The 20911-nt window shown below is 39.8% G+C and overlaps 1 protein-coding gene across 1 annotated transcript in view; it reads right to left on the bottom strand.

Moving 5' to 3' along the window:
• The window catches only part of Fras1 (Fraser extracellular matrix complex subunit 1), a 439675-nt gene that overhangs the window by 181093 nt on the left and 237671 nt on the right, over nucleotides 1-20911 (bottom strand). Inside the window, exons 19-20 of the mRNA XM_047566389.1 lie at nucleotides 13476-13616; nucleotides 10025-10168 (exon numbers count right to left, since the gene is read on the bottom strand). Of these exons, the coding sequence (XP_047422345.1) occupies nucleotides 10025-10168; nucleotides 13476-13616 (285 nt within the window). The remainder of the gene's footprint in view (nucleotides 1-10024; nucleotides 10169-13475; nucleotides 13617-20911) is intronic.

The raw sequence follows: 20911 nt of genomic DNA on the forward strand, positions 1-20911 counted from the left end.
TGTCAAAGGACCAAAGAGCATTTATCCAAAGGGAGGAAAAGGGCCTTGTCTGATAAATGTAAATGATGTGAACTGAAGTCATTTTAGCACAGGGTCCACAGGAGGGGGGCAGTGTGGAGTGAGGAAGTGAATTAGCATGCATGGAGCTCTGGACACTCACTTAGGGGCCAAGGGTGGCCTGAGGCCTCGGAAAGCAGGGTGAGGAATTTACAATTCATATGGTAGTTATAGGGTAGGCAATGGGAAGCCATCAGGAAGTTTTGAGCATCAAAGAATGTTTTATAAATCAAAGCTGATGTTCAGGAAGCTACCCTCATCTTGGGAAGAAGTTGGAGACTCTTAATAAGAAAGAGCCTTTTGGAGAAGAAATGAGGTGACTTTCTGGGAAAGATGAGCTTTGAGTTTTACAGCAGAAACAGAGAAAAAGTAATATATCCAACAGTTATGGCATAGGTAGAATCTACAAAATATGGCAGTGATTCAAACATGGAATAGGGGTAGTTAGGAAGCAGCTGTAGCTCAACAGTTTTGAATTGTGCTGATTTAAGAAAAGTGGGTGGAGACATTTGAGAAGAAAAGATGAGGTTTGTTTGCTTTATCATAGGATGTTACTCTTTTAAACAAATAAGAAATCAGAATTGTGGACTGAACATGAAGGGAGTCCAAAGAGGTTTGGGGAGGGAGTGTGGACAGTGCATGGGAAGGTCATGGTGAGCCAGATCACTAAGCATCAAAAACAGGTAAATAAATGACCAAGAAGCTGAGAGGGCCTGATGGAACCGAGTCAAGGACATAGTAGTCACATGGGTACCCCTAAAGTGGTACTATTTGGGTGTAAAGCCCAGCTCTACTGCTTCCTGGCTATAAAGCTTGAGCAGATGGGTTAATATCACTAACCCCAGTCTTGTACTGTAAAATGGAGATGCTACAGGACTGATCTCCTAGGGTTGCAATAGGGAGTACTTGACATAATGCATGTATAGAAATGGCACACAGTAAGTGCTTAACAAACATTTATTATTCTTTATCCTCACTGGGCCCAATCAGAGCCAACATTAATACTGATGATCACTGTGTGGGTCAGCTTTTCACCAGTGTGGTCAAAATACCTTACAAAAACAACTTAGAGGAGGAAAAGTCTACTTTGAGCTCACAGTTTTAGAGAGATTTAGTCCATGGTCTAAATCCACCTCATTGCTCTGGGCACAGGGGGAGGCAGAACATCATGCAGAAGGCCATGAGAGACGGAATCTTATAGCAACAGGAAGCAGAGAGACAGAAGAAGGGACTTCAGGGATGATGAACCCTTCCAGGGCATGCCCCCAGCGACCCAGCTACTCCAGCTACACTTCATCTGCCTGCAGTTATTGTCCAGTTAGTCCATTCAAACTAGGATGGGCTGATAAGGTTACAGCACTCAAATCCAGTCATTTCACATCTGAATATTCCTGCTTTAACATGGGAGTTTTGGGGAGGCATCTCAAATCCAAACCATAACAATCATGCTTGCAACTAAGTCACTGTTTTTGTCCACTACAAGTAAACCACAGAGATTTGTACGTGTGTAAGGAAAGTAAGTTAGTGTAGCCTTAGAGTTCTACTGCCTTTGGCACTGAAGACGATAAAGTATGTTTAAATCCAGCTGTGTTCATTAACAAAGACCTGAAAGCATTCTCTGAAATCTGGGCCTGGTTCACAGTGCCCACAAAGACATCAGCAACCCTGACTTCACTGGGAGCCTTGCTGATGCAAAGCTTGTAAAAGCTTGGTAAGGTACTATTTAGCAAGTCACATGAGGGACAAAATACCTGTTGTTGTCATTCTTTTTTTTTTTTAATTTAGGAAGGCTTCAATTTAAGTATAGATCATGTTCTTTTTTTCTGAAAGGAAAAGCTCAAAGAAAAGACATGCCTTGAAATCTTCAATCATCCCTCAGTAGAGAGTGTGATCTCTTAAATAAAACACAAATAGAGATAGGAAGAGACAATCATTGAAATTCTGGAGAGAAAATGGGTATGCAATTCATAGTTCAAGCAATAGGAGATAGGGTGACATGATGAGAAATAGGAAAAGAAAGTGCATTACCAAGAAGAAGATAAGAAAAATAAGCCAATGTTAAAAAAAAAAAAAATAGAAAGCACAGAAAATTGAAAAAATATAGAGATAGAAGAATAGGATCAGATGGAATGAAGAGGAAGGTGAAAAACAGGAGATAAGAACCAAAATATGGATCACACTGAAAAGAAAGATCCTTGATCCAATTACCATGTATTAGGAAGGGAATAGATTAGACGTTAGGACACCTGATTTGAATCATTTGTTCTACCTGACATTTCTCAAGCACCATCTATGTGCTAGTTAGGCACTGCACTGAGTTTTTAATTCCCCAGTCAACAAAATGGGGAATTATCTAGTATTACCAATTCTTCAGGAAGATTTCTTGGGATGATCAAATGAGAAGTAAGAAAATGCTTTGAAAAGTATAAACCCACACACCATTATTACTATTAATAATAACAGGGAAAACTAAACTCTAGTCTTGAAGTCATGTTTAACCTATCCTGGACCAAGCAAAAAAATTCATCTCTTGCTCATTATAAACCAGACAAAATGGCCAACTAAATTAAGTTACATTAACATAACTGAATGGTACTTAGCCATAAAAAAATGACAATTATGTGGATCCTTCCAATATTGTCAACACATAATATGTTGTACATATTAACATGCAAATTAATGTGATGTTAAGAGAAAAGTAACAAAAATATACGAAGTTTTTGGCTAAGACTATGAAAAAAGGTATAATTTCATTTAAAAACATTAAAATAAACATGGAATAATATAAATTATCAAACTTTAGTATGTGTTAATATTTTTCTTTAAAGTTGTTCATGTAATAAGGATAACATACTACAGATACATAGGTACACATGACAGTGTCTATCCCATTCAAGAGACTAGTGAATTTTTGCAGTTTTTCCTGATAGCACCTCTCCAAGTTCCCTTACTTGTCATATTGGATCCTGTCAATTCACCTTTTAATCCACTAACCAAAAAATCATTCCTGAGTTCCTATTGTGTGTTCTCAGTTGTTCTCGCCATCATGGAATGCCACAAGTGACTAAGTATGTGGATTCTGGATTCACCCTCTAGGTTCAATTCCTGGTGATATCACTTCCAACTTCGGTAATTTTGATCCAATTATTTAACTCTCTGCATTTCAGTTTCTTTATATGTAAAGCTGTAAAAGGATTAGTAGCTATCTTAGGGGATCATTGTGACTGTTAAATGGCAAAATGCATTCAGAGCAATCAGCGTAGCACTTTTCACATACCATCACCTATTATTAGATCCAATGCCAAGTGCCAGGTAACTGACAGAAACCATCAGCATACCAGGAATTAGATGTGGGAGATGCCAAGAGAAGCCTGGTCTGGAAGGGAAGAAATCTCAGCTAGGCATAAAAGGGTAGGATTTTATTAAAAAATATTTTTAGTTATAGATGGAGTACCTTTATTTTATTTATTTATTTTTTAATGTGGTGCTGTGCCTCACACATACTTAGGTAAGCACTTTACCACTGAGCCACAACCACAGCCCCAGATGGGTAGGATTTTGATAACCAAAAGAAAGCAAAAACCACTATATGTTTAAACTTTGTGCCTCTTTTTTTCCTTTTCATTTGTAACTGCAGGGCCAACCACCTTCCCACACCGTAGAAGCTGCTGCAAAATAGAGCTGGCTCTTCCCTCTCAGGCGGAGAGCTGGTGCACTGGCTTGCACAGGGCTCCTTCCCAGGTCCTTAACTGTGTTCAACTTGAACTGCATCCCCACCCCCATTACTCAGGACTGCAGTTGTTATCCACTTCTTCCAAAATGAAGATCTGTTGCTCTTTTAATCTGTGCATTTCTACTTTTCCACCAAAAATTTTTGGCACGCTTCTTTTAGAAATGATGACAATAAATGGAGAAAAATCATGGCAAATACTCGAAAGTGTTTTTTTTTTTTAAATGGTTTGGAAGAAAAGTGTTAACAATTGTATTGCTCGGGAAGCCAAAGGATAGAAAATGTGCATCTCTTTGGGTGACCCCCCCTGCCTTCCCACAGAGGAAGGAAGGAGGGAATAAGGGAAGGAAAGAGAAGAGACTGAAAAAGAGAAGGAAGGGAGTGAGGGAGGGAAGCCTATGGCATACAGGATAATAATCTCATTTTATTTTTAGTACCAAATATTATTCAAAATATTAACATGGTTAGTTCAGGGTTCCCCAAGATCATTCTGTAAACCATTGGTTAGCCTTGTGAAAGGCTATAAAAAGGATAAAAGAGGGATTTTAAATGAAATATTTGGGAAATGATGTCCAGTCTCCCGTATCTTATTGATTCACCATGTACACATGCAATCATAAGATTCTCAGAAATACTGCAATAATGAAAGTTGTTTAACTTTATTTAACCAAAACTCCTGGTTAAATAAATTTGACATTTTTTTTTCCCAAGAGTCTTTACTGTATGTAACACTTATAACCATTGCTTAGACCCTGAGTTCCGTGGAACACAATATGAAGATGTTCAAAGTAATGTTTCTTTACTGATACTTGTCTTCTTTTGCTTATATTCTCATATGGATGGTGAAATGTGGAAAAAAATTCCTGCTCAAACAAAAATACTTTTAATCCTTTAGAATTCCACCCTTCTAACAAATCAGTAATTCCAATGTTTCCAGTCTTCCCCTCTGCAATAGTGTTTTTTCAGAATTCTCACCTTTTCCTACAAGAACTAAAATGTACAGCCATCCTATTAGGCATCCAGAAAAGCCCAAGGTAATTTTTTTTAATGCATCTGCATTTGACATTTCCCCCTCAGGTTTTTATCTGTGTTTTCTTTTTAATTTCACCCACTTCTATGAAGAGGAGAAAGCTTTTAGCTGCAAATGATAGATGGATAAAGTACCCCAGGCTTTGGAAATTTTTGATAATGTTGAGATGTGGAGGGAAAAAAATCTATGAAGAAAAACCCTGGCTCTCCACAGCACTTAACCATGTCTGTCTCAATGTTATGCACTCCTGCCTCTCACCCCAGTTCATTTATCTTTGTTGAAAACCTTCAGCCCAGGCCTAAATCTCACTAACTATATATTTGCTTTGATAGACTTAGAGGAAAAAAATCCCACACATATGACATCTCCATATGTGAGAACACACTGAGGTTATTGGACCTGTTCCCAGGATATGTTTACTCTTGTCTGTGTGATAGATTAGATGTAATTTTCTTTTTCAAACAGCTAAGTGCAATTAAGAGGTCTCCAATGATGATCAGGGGTACAGCTCAGATAGTGAATAAATCCTGCAGGTAAATCCCACCACTCTGGAAGACTCAAGATTGAGAGAGCAGAAAGGGCCTCCAACGAGCTAGGACTTTTCAAGGACGCTGAAGGACATTCCACTGATGGCACTGCACAGGGGTGAATGATCCTCCACTCTGTCTGTCATCATGTAGCTCCTCCTGACACCTTCCTGAGTTTAGATAAAACTCATCTAAACATTTCATGAGGTTAACTAAGACCTGAATAAGGCAACACTTCAGTTAAAAAAACAAAATTCCAGGAGAAAGGCCCAGGGTCAACTTAAGATAGGAGAAAAGTTCCTGGTGACCACAATAAGAAACCTATTCACCTGTCCCTTCAGTCTCCTCCTAGACAGCTGCACCAGAAAGTCCAACTGTCACCCCAAGTTCAACTTGTCTAAATTCAAACACACAGTCTTCCTCATGGTATGTTACACCTATCCCTGCCTGTGGTTAATCTACTCCCATCCCTTGAATTTCCATGACCTGAAACCTGGAAGCCATTTATAAAGCACCCTTTTCCAATTTCACCAGGTCTAAAAGAAATTGCCATTCTTGGATTATCCCATGAAACAACAATCATATTACAGATTAAAGTATCATTTATACCCAACAAAGCCAGGACTCCCTCTCTTCATTTCCTCAGCAATTCACTCAATGAAGCCTTCATCTCTCATGTGGATTCCTGCAACTACTTCCTAACGGTCACTCTGTCTTGGCCTCTCTAAGCCATCTTCCATAGATCTTTCATTTTGACCATGACACTCCCTGCTTAAAAGTCTTTGAGTGATGGCCACGACTTGGATGACAGAGCATGTTCTTAAACTGAGTAGGGTCTTTCTGCTCTGGCCCTGCTTCCCTTCACTTCCCACACTCAGGACTGACATTCTATTAAAGTCTACATGGGTGACTAAGTAGATACAGTCTTTGGAATTGCTGGATTGCTCTATTCAAAATTTTGTACTCCTCTAATTCTTACCTTTCAAAGTCCTATCAGTTGTGACATGATCCAGAAAGCCTTCACGCCTTGACACTGAGTTGGGGTCCTGTCTTGGAAGTTTATTGCAGATCCTGTACCATGCATAGAGTACCACAGCAATATCATACTAATCAATATCTTTCTCTGTTATGGGCACTGTGTCCCCCACAAATCCATATGTTGAAGCCCTAAATCTCAGAATCTTTGAATGTCATTGTGGTTGGATATAGGATCATCAAAGAGGTAATTAAGTTAAAATAAGGCTCAGGGGCAGATCCTAATTCAATCTTATAAGAAGGCAGAGGGAAGACCATGTAAAGAGGCAACAAGAGAGTAACCATTTGAACCCTAAGGAGAGAAGCCTCAGGGAAAACTAACCCTGCTGGCCATTGATCTTGGACATCTGGCCTAGAAAAGCCATGATTTCTTTCCTTCATCCCCTCATCAATTTTCTCAATAAATGCCTTCAACTCTCATGTGGGTTCCTGCAACTACCTCCTAAGGTCTTTCCACCTTAGTCTCATCATCCAAACTACCTTCCATGGATCTTTCTCTTAATGAGAGTGAGAAAGTACATTTCTGTCATTAAAGCCACTCAGTTTCTGATATTTTGTCATATCAACCCTAGAAGATTAATATTCCTTCCTTCACTTAACTATGTTCCTTGAATGCAAGTTCCACATCTTACCCGTCTTTGTACCCCGGAGCCTAGCATAGTGCTCAGCCTGGCATGGTACTTATGTTTAATAAATGTTTGATAAATTGGTAAAAGAATGAATGTGTTGCAATGCTACAGACTAGTGAGAATTGTTTAGAAAAGGCATACATTTAGTGAAAAAATAATCCTTGGGCTCAATGCACTTCTCTAAAAATAACAATTGAAATTATCACTCAAATCTCTCCATAACAAATACTATTATACCAGTCTTCACTAAACAGATGAGTCCCAAGCACTAGACAATGCTAGTACCATTTTAAAACAGTACTTAATACACTTAACTCCTATGATAGCCAGACTTTGTCCTTCCCAGATCAAATAAGTGGGACCCAACCTTCTAAAACTGGGGACTCTCAAAATCATTTAACTCAATCCCATGATTTTCCACCCTAATGGCCCCTATTAACCTTAAAAAATTAATGCAATTCCTAATCACCTAATATATTATCAAAGAGTGGTCTGCACATTGGCAGGAACAGAGCTCATAAAAAATTAAAAATTTCCAATATCCTTATATAAACATTTATTTATAAAATATGTCCCAGTATAAAATTTTTAGGATCTACATGCAAAATAGATTAGAAATAGAAAAGCTATCATGAAGGATGTAGCTCAGGTCCTATCTTCTCATTCTTCTCCCTGATGCTATCTCTCCTTGTCCATGTTTCATACAGCTTGCAGATTTCTTGCCTATAACACTCCCTTAGTCAAGGTATGGTTCTTTCCAAAATTCTCATAACCTTATTGCCCATAAGATCAGTCCACACTATTTTGCCTGAAATTTTGGTTTTTCTATACTCTGGTTCCAATTTAAATTTTACAACCATTTCATCTAATATGCTTTAATGCCAATCATGTTCTTCACTCTGGTTGGATAACTCACTGGTCATAAACATACCTTCTAGGTTTTGCCTTCTAAGCCTGTCTCCTGGAGGAACTAAAAAGCCCACCTGACCTCCCTCTAACTGAATCCTTGCTCTTCTTCTCTTGTGTGATGTCTTCCATATCTTGGTGCTGCTTCTTCTATTGAACTCCTACAGCCTTTGCTGCCTATGAATATTACTGAACTGAACAGTTCTTCATGCTATTTGTTTGCTGAGTCTTTAGTTCATTTCCTTAAGAAGCCTGAAGTGTCTCTGTGTCCCCTCACACAGCATCTCAGTAACTTGTGCTCAGTGGGTTCTCAGTACATAACTACTAATGTGTTTTAACCATGTGCTATGATTTCAATATGTTTTGGATTCCCCAAAGGTCCTTTGTGATTGAAGCCTTGGTCCCCAGGGTGGTACTACTGGGAGGTGGCAGGAGTTTTATTCTCTCTGACTTCCTGTTTGGTAATAGAAGCTTTAATACACACACATGCCTTCACCATGATGTAAGGCAGCTGAAAGAAGGGCCTTCACCAGAATGGTAGTGAAGTTAATGCCGTGCCCTTGAACCTTCAAAATTTGGAACTTAATAAAACCTTTTCTATTTATAAGTTAGCTGCCTCAGGTATTTCATTGTAGAAACACAAATCTGACTGATACACTGTCAGGAACTTCTTAATTCTCAGAATAGCTCCTCCTATATATCTTAAAGTAAGACTCAGTGGCCAAATTCAAGCTTATAAATGGTAATAACAGTCAACCCTGGTTATTATCAGATTCTCCTTTGCGGGTAAACACCAACATCTTCCCTTTTTCCACTTTCCAAGTCAGACCTGACTGCAATGGGCAGCATGAGCAAGGAAACCCAGATTCTGAAACTGGTAGGGTTTCTGATTAGTCTTAAGCCTGGAACTGGAGATCCCACTTTTCATTGTCTCTAAAATGTTTAGTCTTTGTTTCTGGGCTTTTGTTCTGAATCCAAATATTTTTCAGCTACAGTCCTACACTTGACAGTTTTTGGTCTTAGAGTATAGAATTTAATCTCCAAGTCTAGTATGAAGATCTTGCACAGAAAGGAATGGATCATACAGGACCATGGTGCCACCAGCCACACTTGAAGCACTGCCATTGTCTCACTACCCTTTCTCCACAACCAGACAGTGATATCCAGATTGAATGTGCCTGGTGGACACTATGACCTAGACACCTGGCTACAAGTCCTTCCTGTCCAAGGACAAGTGCTCCAGCATCCATCCTACCAGGTCCCAGCTTCCTCACCTTTATCATCTGCCCAGTAGCACCCTGGAATGCCTCCCTGTCAAGCCCTTCAGAGCTAGGACAACAGTTGCTAAAAGTGAAGCTCTTCGAATTTCACCTATAATTTGAAGAAGAGTGTAAAAAAGTGTACAAAAACCTATTAACATATTCTTCTGTATAAAGTCTTTGGTGACAGACTCATTGTCTTCATTTTTTCCTCTGTATTCCAAACATCTGACCATTAATTGAGACTCAAAAATTTCTGTTGTTATATGTGAATGAATAGATGAATATAAATGACAGATGTCTGCAATGTTACTGAAATTTCACTTTGCTTTCCTAACTTGTTTGTTTGTTTGATAGTTGAGTTCTAAAATGAGTAGGGAAAAAAAATCTCATCTCCTGGGGCAACTGGTCTACTTTTGGGTTAATCTCCTTAAAATTTCATGCCTGGGTTAATGGCAAAGATTCTACACAGCAAGGGGAGACAGAATAGACAGAGGGAGACCATCTTTGGAGGGAGTGTTCTGACAATACACTTTGCTGTCTTAAAATGATATTGCCAAATGCATACAGAGGTACTAAAACCATCATTTTACTCTTCTTTAGTATTAGATTCTAAGTTCTTTCAGGTCCTGCAGGAGTATTATTAGATGTTCCATTTGAATCCACAAATATTTAGGAAATGCCTGAGGGTGAGCATTGCAGAGAATTCCCAGACATGAGACAAATGTCATCTACGGAAGAGTTCGGAATCTGAGCCCAAAGGACAAGTACAAGAGCTCCTCATGCCTGCTGTGAAAAGCCCCAGCAGCTGCCTGGAGATTTCCAAAGACTTTGAAGAAAGTTCCACTCACCAGCACAGTACCCCACAAGGTTGAGGAACTGCTCTTCCTTGCAACTGGTCTTGCACTTCCCATTGGTAAGAGTGACATGAGGGTGACAAGAGGTGCAGTCAGATTCCAAGGGCCCATGGCATCGCCTGCAGGTTGGGTGACATTCTAAGGGGAAAAATAAAAGCTGGGATTGGAATTAGCAGCTCAGCATGCAAGTTCATGAAGTATTTAACGCACTCCACAAATCTCAAACTCTAATCATCTTTTGAAGATTTCTGAGCAAGCCAAGCACTCCCTTAGACAAGACCAAGAGACTGCATTTCTGGTATTAATGAGAATACTGTCCACAAACATAATATGGAATTTAAAACTACAAAAATTTGTGTAATGTGCCATACATTCCAGAGGAACCAGAATGACCATCCCCATCTGTATTAAATAGGAAGTTCAAATCAGAGTCACAAAGCACAAAGATGAGTGCTTTAAACTCTCCCACTCCAAAATCCCATGCTACAAAGGGAGAATGAGATAGAAGAGGGCGGACGTTTTACTTTTCAGAAATTCCTGGCAGACGAAGGGATCCAGACACAGAAAGTGATACTGAGACTTCTCGCTAGCCTGAGTCACCAGCCAGGCTCTCCGTTCTGCACACAACTTCAAAGTCTGTTTTATCAGCAATAGTGAAAATACGAAGAACAGGAAAAAAAAAAAAAAAGTCCCCTCTCTGGAGGTTATCATGAACTGCATCTGAAGTTCAACTCCTTAAGCAAAATTATGTCAAAACTGTGTCTTTCCCAGAAAAACCACCACATTAACAAGAGGTACTACACCGCAAAAGACCAGGTGAGCCTCGGTAAGGGGTAGGCAATAAAGATAAGGGTGGCAAGGAATCAAAGAATGTTGCGGCAGCAGCTGTGTTCATGCTGCCAAAGCAGGCAGCAGGAGCAGACGCATGCAAGGAGATTTAAGGATCTTTCTGCCAAGGACGAGGAGGTCTTAGCGGGTCTGATTCCAAGAGGTGGGGAGGTGAGGGACTGGAGCTGGGTAGAGCTTGCTGGAACTGATGAATGCCCTTCTGGCACACGACTGGTGGAAAGCAATGGCACAGATTTCAAGCCAAGTCAACTGCCTCTTGCTTCTGGCATGAGGCCAGGAGAAGATAAGGAGTTATATTTAAAAAAAAAAAAAAAAAAAAAAAAAAAAAAGCAAGCAAGAAAATGAACTGCTGATTAGGACAGCACTAACATCACCCCCTTCTACATTCCTGGGGCTGTCGACTTTGGAAACACCTATCCAGGAGCTTCTAGCATTCTCAGGATGATTCCCCCACCCAGTGCTTCCTCCCTACCAGAATATTTCCAGTGACCTGTGTGCCCTGCCGCTGGTGGTACCATCCATCAGCTGACTTCAAGCAGACAGAGGAGCATTAGAGTTGCTCAGAGTTTCCCCCTCCAAACAATTTTACACACTCAGAAACCAACTGGACTAGGAAGAAAGCACCTAAGGATAGAAACAGCTTTCAAGGACAACTCTAATGACAAAGAAACCAGGAACATTCTCCCACTGAGCTTGATAGAGTGTTTAAGTAAAGCAGCTCACCAGGGGCCTAGAGAGATTAAGAAGGTAATTGGGGAAAGGAAGAAAAATCCAGAATAAAAATAATATTGATCTTCAATCATCTAAATTTATGTTCACTCTAAATTTTCTCTCTGAACTTTAAGGCTACCTGAATCTAACAAATGTTAATTTATTTTAAAATATTTTATAAATTTATTACATGTGTTCTGACTCCAGAAACACATATAAGACAATTTCATCACAATGAGTTTTTTCCTACTAGCTGACGTCAACCATCTATTTTTAGAAATAAAATTTAAAATCACAATAGAATGTGTTGTCTTTTTTTTTTTTTTTCCTTTTTCCTGTCCTGTAGATGCAAGAAAATACAATCCTACAATAAGGTGCTTAAATTTTAGTATTTCGTCAATTCCAATAAAATCCTGCACTAATCTAAACTAGTAATTTCCAGAATCTCTGTCACTGAACTATAAAGGTACTCTTAAAAACATATTGGACTAACACACCAATGAAGGAAATAAATACCTCTTTCCCCTCTTGCTCTATTCTATAGTAGCCACGGGAGCTAAAGCTGAGAACCACAGTTACCTGTGCCAAATGCCTGATCCTATAAACATACACTTGCATCTGTGGTAGTTTGTCTACATGATGCCCTCTGTTAAACCCATCCTTCACTGTATGCATAAGCCATTCACCTACTGAGGAATGGAGTCTATTCCTTCATGCCCTCAAGACCAAGAGAATAAAGCAGAAGTGATGGCAAGATTTTTGAGGTTAGATTATAAGAAGCTTGAATGTTCTGTTTAGATCTCTTGGAATACTCACTCTGGGGGAAGATAGCTGGGTTATAAGAAGGCTGACTAATTAAGATTGCCATACTGTGAGGAAGTTCAATTAGTCACAAGAGGCCTTATCAGATAAGAGACTAACCAAGGTGATGATATGTCAATGAAGAACCCACCTACAGAATTCTAAGAGAGAACTGACCAGCTAAGCCCATCAACTCCCAGAACTGGGAAAGATTAAATGATCAATTGTTTTAAGTCACTAATTTGGGGCAGCAACAGATAAACAGAGAAGAACCACACTGTAAGAGATAAAGTAAAAGATCTTAGCATTTTGAGTACTGGATCTCTAAATTTCAAATCCTTCCCCATTCCTTACATGAAAAGGAATGGGGGTGGCAGGAGAAATGGAATAGTAGGCATCCATGACAAGTAGAGATATAGACATATATTTAATTTTTCCTAATATGGGAAATTGTTTATGACTTAATGTTTGGGGAAAAGTAAATATTAAAAAGGTACAGTTCTAATTTGGTTTCTGCTATGTAACAGCATGCATAAAAGGTAGATAAAAAATGAATATATTACCAGGTTAAGAGCTGTTGCTTTTGATATGTGGGATTATTGGTGATCCCCATGCCCCAAGCCCCTTTTTTTTTCCTATTCTGAATTTTCAAACCCTTTACCACAAACACATGCTCCTTTAATAATCAGAAACAAACTTGTAAAACAAGAGCCATAAGCAACAAAGAGTTATGCTGAACTGAGTTCTGGTTCTTATTGGCCATTAGCATCATTATTTAATTTGTGAGGGAGTTATTTATTCAGATCATGGTCTCCTAGGCAAGATAACACCTAGTTTTGAGTATACTCAAATATCGTTGTCTCTAGGGTAAAAATTGATTCTAATTTTTCACTTCATCCATGCTTCCTTATTGGCAGCTCAGAATTTCACACTCCCTCCCTCTATACATATGCACATTAAAGACCAAGATTTACAGCCCAACCCTAGTCCCTGGTATGGCAAGGTTTCTAATTACACTGTCTGGCTGCAGTGGGAAGAGAAAGCATGGGTGCAGGGACTCTGCCCCAGCATGTTACATACTCACCTGTACAACTACCTTCCTGGTTAAAGTAGCCCTCTGGGCACTGGGAAAGGCACCGCCCATCCAGCAGCACAAGGGAAGGCCTGCAGGCTGTGCAGTTATGAGGGCTTTTCCCCAAACACTTGAAACAGGATTGGTGGCAAGCTGGGAGAAAGACAAAGCAGAGGAGATGATTAGGCAAGCTCCACATGACCCGGACAGTTGGTCTAGCTCGCCCATGAACAGTTCTGGGTTGGAACACATTCTGCACAATCACCTGGTTTTCCCAACAACATGGCGCACATCTCATATACTTCTTTCTTAAAGGACACCTCTTGGAAAGCAGGCACTTGTGGAACCAGATTAGATAAAGCACAAATGTCACAAAACACACATAACCATTTGCAGAATCCTACCTTTCTTTCTCCCCAAGTTGCCATTCTCAGACAATGTAATAGAAAGAACACAGAGACATAAAACAGTTTCCTCTCCCTTGGGACAACTCTCACTATCACTAGGTACCTGGCTGCTCATCAGGGGGCCCAAGTTAAACAGAAAGGTGATAGAGCTTTGCTTATTGATTCCACAAAGGTTTCTAGAGTGCCTTCTCTGTGATGGAGAGTGGACATACACCAGCAAGGAGAGTCATTTGACATTTTGAGCTGTTCAAGCTAGCTACAACAGACAAGCAAGTAACCCAAATACAAATGAAAGGGAGACAGAGTACAGCACAGAGAAAGAGCATTACATCGTAGCTGTACTTGACCTTGACTGAGTTGTGTAATTTCTCAAGGCTCCTGCTTTCTCTTCTACAAAACAAGGACACAAACAGTACATACTACATGGGGTGTTGTGGACACTAATGGGGCTGAGGCATGTAAAAGTTTTAGGATCGTGCTAGACACATAATAAGGGCCTAATAAACCTTAGTATAATTATTAAGGGCTATGTTAGAAGTACCCACAGCTGTAAAAAGGAGTAAAGAGAAAGAAAACACCTCTGCCTGCCATCATTAGCCCTCTAAGGATAAGGGGGACATTTGTATCATTTCCCAGGAATGGCCTTTGTATTCAATGTGCCTCTTTGTTCTCTGTATTTCTGATTCTCTGTCATCTGAGACAAAGCTGATTCTGGAGAGACCGCCCCTCCCAGAGCAAGATTCCTAGAGACAGAAAAGGATTCTCTTGGGAGGAGGCCTTCCCAAGCAACTGTCCACACCAGAGCCCCACCCCAGCTCTCCTTCTCCTGCCTTCACTCTGGGTCACTACTCTGAGATGGATGAAGACCTGGATCTTATCCCAGCAGATGATCCCATGCATTTAAAACCATCTTCTGTCCAATTGACAAAATCCTCCAGATTGCAGGGATACTCCCGAGTCTCCTCTTTTCTCCTCTATCAAATATCCCTACTTACAGGCCAGCATCCTTGGGGGAAAAAACAGATGTAATTTGACACCACAGAGATCTCCATTTCTACCAACCCCTAATAAAATGTAACATCATATTTGATATGTACAGAGCTGATATTCAGTTAGGATGTCCTCATCCATCAGCACTGGCTGTTAAAGTATTAGACTACATTCTTTGGCTGGTAAGACAATGGTTGTTATCTTAAGCCTTCTAGTGATCTGCTGCAGCCTGGGCCACACTTGGTATCTTGCCCCACCCATCAAACAGCACCTAAAGGTCTAAAACCTGTACCAAGAACATCCCCAGCCCCTCCCCTGCTACTGACCCTGCTCCTAAGCTGAGGCCAATGTCTATGCTCACTGGGTTTTCCTCTTGCCTTAACAATTTCTTTTTTTAAAGACTGTCTTGTAGCTCTATGAGTACAAGTTGCAGGAATTTTTTCCTAAATATTTCTTTAAAAAACAAAATGCAATCAATAAACTGAAATTTAAGCAAATAAGAGAAGGGTACACATTAGCTCCTTATTTAAGACATATTTAACACAAAATGAAACAGCATGTAATGGAATGTCAGATGGCAGTATTTCAAAATACAGCTAAATTATATTGTCACTGCAAAGCTGTTCCAGGATGACTAAGGGAAGCAACTTGAAGCAACACAACATTTTCTCTATACCTAAATAAATATACCTATGATAATACCAATATGTTTATATTAGACTTTACAAGATTGCTAAAATCCCTAGCTCTTCCTGTTATACCTCCTTAATAAATAGAAAATCAAAGCATATCACTGTGGAATTGAAAACTGGGGAAAGATGAATTAATGCATTATGAGCACAAACATATTTTATTTCATTCCATGTGGTTACAAAGTCAACGTGATAGCCTGGCTCAGTGAATAAAGGTTATTACTGAATATAAAACAGGAAAGCAAAGAGGACATGCAAGTTGGAGGGTCTGTGGGCCAAATAGTTCAGGGGGAAGTCCATTTGTCACCCACAGGATTTTTAGAAATAAATCCCACTGAACATCACCACGGCTGACTTTAGAATTGCCTCCACTGGAAATGTCTAAGAACCAACTTGATAATGAGCTGGTTATTTGCTGTGGGGACAGAGGGAAAAAGGATACTGGTAAGTTGGGAGAAGTCCTTCTCAGAGTCTTTTTCTCTGCAATGCTCCATTTCTGTAAGTAGGCATTTGCATCTTTAAAACAATCTCATGAAACTTAATTCTGTGCTGGTTTGGGAAATGTCTACACTATTTCAGTGACTTTTATTAGGATTGATCATTCTATGGAAGCTGATTTCATAGCAGGAGTTCTGTCTGATGTTTAAGATCCTTCAAGGAAGACTAACTCCATTACAGGGCATATATGGAAGATATTCGAAAGAAGTTCTATGAATAATTCCTCCACATATTACAACATTTTAGAGACTGGCTTTCCAGTTGATGGCGAAGTATATTTCTGAAAAGGCATAACTGAGCTGCTTAAGCACTGCAAGTGTCAGCACTAAAAGTGTCCTTAGATGGCTGTAAAGTCCAGTCATCTCGAATCCAGCGAAAATCACACTTAAAAGGATTAAAACATATCCACTTTTGTTCATTCTACTTTCCATTAAAACTTCAAACAATCAATACTACTATTTTCCTTTTCTATGTAACGATACCAAAAGAGCAATACAGCATCTCTACTTTCATATCATATAACGTTTTCTGGCTTTTCATGTCAAAAGCAATTTTTGAGGTAAGCTTCTCTTAAAATATGATGTAGACATCAAAATCCTCTAGGACATACAGTATGAGTACTGTGATCGGGGATGAAAGTTAAAATCAGTGAAGTCAAACAAAATTGATCTCCTTTCCCTCTTAATTCTCCTTCTTTTTACTCCTCCCCCACCCTTCCTAATGAAGATGATTCATTTCTTCACTGCTTCTGTGCCCCGACTCGATCGGGAACTCTTTAAGAGTAAAAATCACACCTTTTCCATCATCTCTGTGATTCGGCAGTACCTGTCCTAGTGCCTATCCCAGGCATGTTTTAGGTTCTCACTGATGAACCTCTGCTGACTAATCAGATGGTGGGTGGGCGTGTGATGGGTGGACAGAAGGGTGAGCACCCTGGCATCACACTCACCTAGTTCTTCTCTCTTTGGTCATTTCTACAGTTTCTTTCTCTGTCCACCCCATAAATATTAGGTGTTCCCCAAATCCCACCCTCTGCCCCTTTCCCTTCTGACTCTGATAAACTTACCTATAGCTCTCATGACGACCTTTATACAGGTGAGTTCAAATTTATAATACCACTCTGTCTGTTGTTCTAAATTCCAGTCATATAAATCTCCTGCCTGGTGGGGATCTCTACTCACAGTTTCATAGATTATCCCATCCTCCTCATTTCTAAAATACAACTTCTTATCCACCTCTAAGCTCAGTCATATCGCTTCAGGTGAATCATGACATCTGTTCAAAACTGTACTCCATATTCACCAAAGACCCCACACCCCACTTCCTACCTGGTATTCCTTATTTCACTGGTCCTACCATTCATCAAGTCACTCATGCTGAAAACCTTGAGTTGCCCTGGACTTTGACTTTTCTATTACCATAACATATTTGGGTTCTGTTGATTTTACATCCTTAATCTCTGTCAAATCTGCCCCAGCTTCTCCATCCCCAGACTCCTTGGTCCAGACCTTCAAGATCACTCATAATGTGGGCTAATGCCACTCCTTCCTGACCCAGTCCCACCCCATTTCTCTCATTTATCTACCACATAACCTCTAGATACGTCTTTGTAAAGTGTAAATGAACTATGATTTCCCCTACTTCAAACCTTTCAATGGCTCACCAATACCAATGGACTCCAAATTCTTAATCACAGCACTTGAAACACCTCATGACGTGAGTCTTGCCTCATGTCTCCAGTATCTTTCATCACAACTTGCCTCTTTGGATTCCATAGTGCAGGAATACCAAACTTGCTGTACTTCTCCAAACACCCTTTTTGGCACTTGCTATCTCCTTGGCCTCAAACACCCTTCCCTGCCTTCTTCACCTGGTGGATGTCCACTGACCCTTCAGAAATTCAATCATGTACAGTTTCCCTCTACAAATGCACCCTCACTGCCTTCTGTCCTGGACAGCCAGTCTCCCTTGCGCTGTTTCTGTACCTAGTGTCTCCTGCCATTCCAGCATGTACTGTGTGTTTTTAATTACTTCTCCCCTATTGATCAGGCTTTCCTTGAAGCATAGTTTATATCCTTTTCATCTTTCTATCCCCAAAGCCTGACACACCCATTCTCTAAAAAGAAGGGGAAAGCGAAGCATACTGAACATTACCAGAAGGCATGTATTCATATAGCTGATGTCAGCACTCTTGGGAACACATCAACAGTATTATTTAATATAGATTCCATATGTTTTATTCAGTTGATGTAAGGGAATCCCAACTTCATAGATGGCCACATAACCATAAATTGTGCAGGCAGATTCCTGCTCATTTACTTCTTTAATTAAAGTTCTTTGCCTTGAGGCCTTTGGTAAGTCTTAGCAACAACTAAATAGATCAAATGCACATAATATACTTCTCCCTGTTCACCTAGCAAATTACTTAATAGAACCAAATAACTGCTGAATTTCTTATTTTTTAAAAATTGATCTATATCAATTTTGTGTAATTTTGCCCTGTGCATGAAGATCTAGCCCAAGAAGGCAAATTATCTTCAAAAATGAAAAGGAAGGCTTAGAAAACTTTAGTTACTGAAATTTCCCCGATGTCTACCTGTGTAAAGCTCTGCCACCACTCTATACAGTGGAAAAGTAGTTGATCCAAGAAGGGGGCTGCTAGGATGTATACCCATGCAATCTTAATAGTGTCTCTTCTGATACAACAAATTAGACAACATATAAATAAAGCTCATTATTGTAGCACCAAGTTCACTTCAAAATAAAACCTGTAATTTCTTCAAAACAATATAATTTTAAGTCCTCTTGCTGCACTTTGCGGGAATTGAAAGAATCCATCATTAATCTGCCATGGAACTGGGGCAATTACATGGCTAATCAAATCATAGCCAGTCCTGGTCACCAATGCCAAATTGTTTAATGGTGACCGAGCTGCATCATTAATTGCATGGCCTGATCTTAAGTTAAATTATAAGGCTTTAGTGTGGCACAAAGAATAAGGGATTTGTGCTGGGAAAAAGGAAATAATTACCAGGCAACTACATCCTGTATAGGAACCCACAATCTCCCGTTGCTCAATGTTTTCATTGGTTCCTTCTAAGCCTTACTTTTTTCATCTATAAAATGGAAGTATGAGTATGCAAATTCAGGATTTTCAACAAACTTCTTAGTTGTAAGAGATTTCTAAGGGGTAGGAAGGAAGGGATCTAGGTAGTATTGCCAAATAAAAATACAGAATATCAAGTCGAATTTAAATTTCGGATAAACAATAAATAATATTTTAGTATATCTTATGCAATATTGGGCACAGGCTCATACTAAAATTTATTCATTTTTAAATCTGCTAAGTCTTCTGTTTTTATTTGCTAAATCTGGGAACCTTAGAAATAGATGCTTTCTGCCATTTCTATTTTCTTAAGTTTCTGTTACATGAATAATGCATGCAATGAGAAGAAACAAAACTTGGGATTTTTTAAAAATATGCTTTTAGAGAGAAAGAAGTATATTAATGCCAATACGACGCGCTCATCCTTCTTTGATTAGAAGCTTTGCTTATCCAAACTGTGGTCCAGGGACCAGCAGCGTCAGTCTCACCTGGGAGCATGTCATAAATACAATACAAGATCTCTACTACATCTGAATCTGCATTTCAACAAGGTTCCCAAGAAATTTTCAGTTCTGCAGAGACCTCAACTAAAAGATAAATGTTCAAAATAATTGAATAATTTAAAAGAAAAATATTCCATCAGTAAGAGTACAAGGAGGGTCCGAGACTGTCACTAAATGACTCCAGGGGGGAACCAGGCACACAGGCATGCAAGGAAATGGCCCCTTTTGTGTTGTACTACCAAGTGGCCTCTACCTGGCTCCCCAGGAGACACTATGCTGTCTAATTCACAGAGACCTGAAAATCCAGTGGGTAGAGGCTGATGAGAAGGTACTGACGTTTTGGAGGGTCTGGGTTTTTACTAATTTATTCAGTTTTATTGGGGAAGGTGCTGGGTGTTTCCTTCCTTCCCTTCCTCCCTCCCTCCCTTCCTCTCTCCTTTCCTTCCTTCCCCTCCTCTCCACTCCCCTCCCCTTCCCTTCCCTTTTCTTCTTTTCGAGTACAGGGGTCCTGCAGGGGCACACACCTATAATCCTAACAACTCAGAGGCTGAGGTAGGAGGAATGCCAAGTTCAAAGTCCGCCTGTGCAACATAGCAAGACCTTGTCTCAAAATAAAATAAAAATAAATGAGCAGGGCACACTGGCACACACCTCTAATTCCAGCGGCTGAGGAGACTGAGACAGGAGAATCGTGAGTTCAAAGCCAGCAAAAGAGAGGTGCTAAGTCACATGTGAGACTCTGTCTTTAAATAAAATACAAAATAGGGCTGGAAATGTGGCTCAGTGGTTGAATGACCCTGAGTTCAATCCCTGGTACCCCTTCCCCCCAAAAAAGGGTTGGAGATACAGCTCAGTGATAGTGTGCCCCTGGATTCAATCCCTGGTATCAGAAAAGGGAGGGAGGGAGGGAGGGAGGGAGGGGGGGAAGAAAGAAAGAAAGAAAGAAAGAAAGAAAGAAAGAAAGAAAGAAAGAAAGAAAGAAAGAAAGAAAGAAGGAAGGAAGGAAGGAAGAAAGAAAGAAAGAAAGAAAGAAAGAAAGAAAAGAAAGAAAGAAAGAAAGAAAGAAAGAAAGAGAGAGAGAGAAGGGGGAGAGAAGGGGAGAGAAGGGGAGAGAAGGGGGGAAAGAAGCGGGGAGAGAAGGGGGGAGAGAAAGAGAGAAACTTGAATCTGTCAGTGTTAGTGAATACTTGGTTATATGGGTGAGATCAAATTACTAAAATTCTTCTTTCAGTTAATCCTAAAGATTGATATT

The sequence above is a fragment of the Sciurus carolinensis genome, chromosome 10 (assembly GCF_902686445.1).
Source record: "Sciurus carolinensis chromosome 10, mSciCar1.2, whole genome shotgun sequence".
Classification (NCBI taxonomy): Eukaryota; Metazoa; Chordata; class Mammalia; order Rodentia; family Sciuridae; genus Sciurus; species Sciurus carolinensis.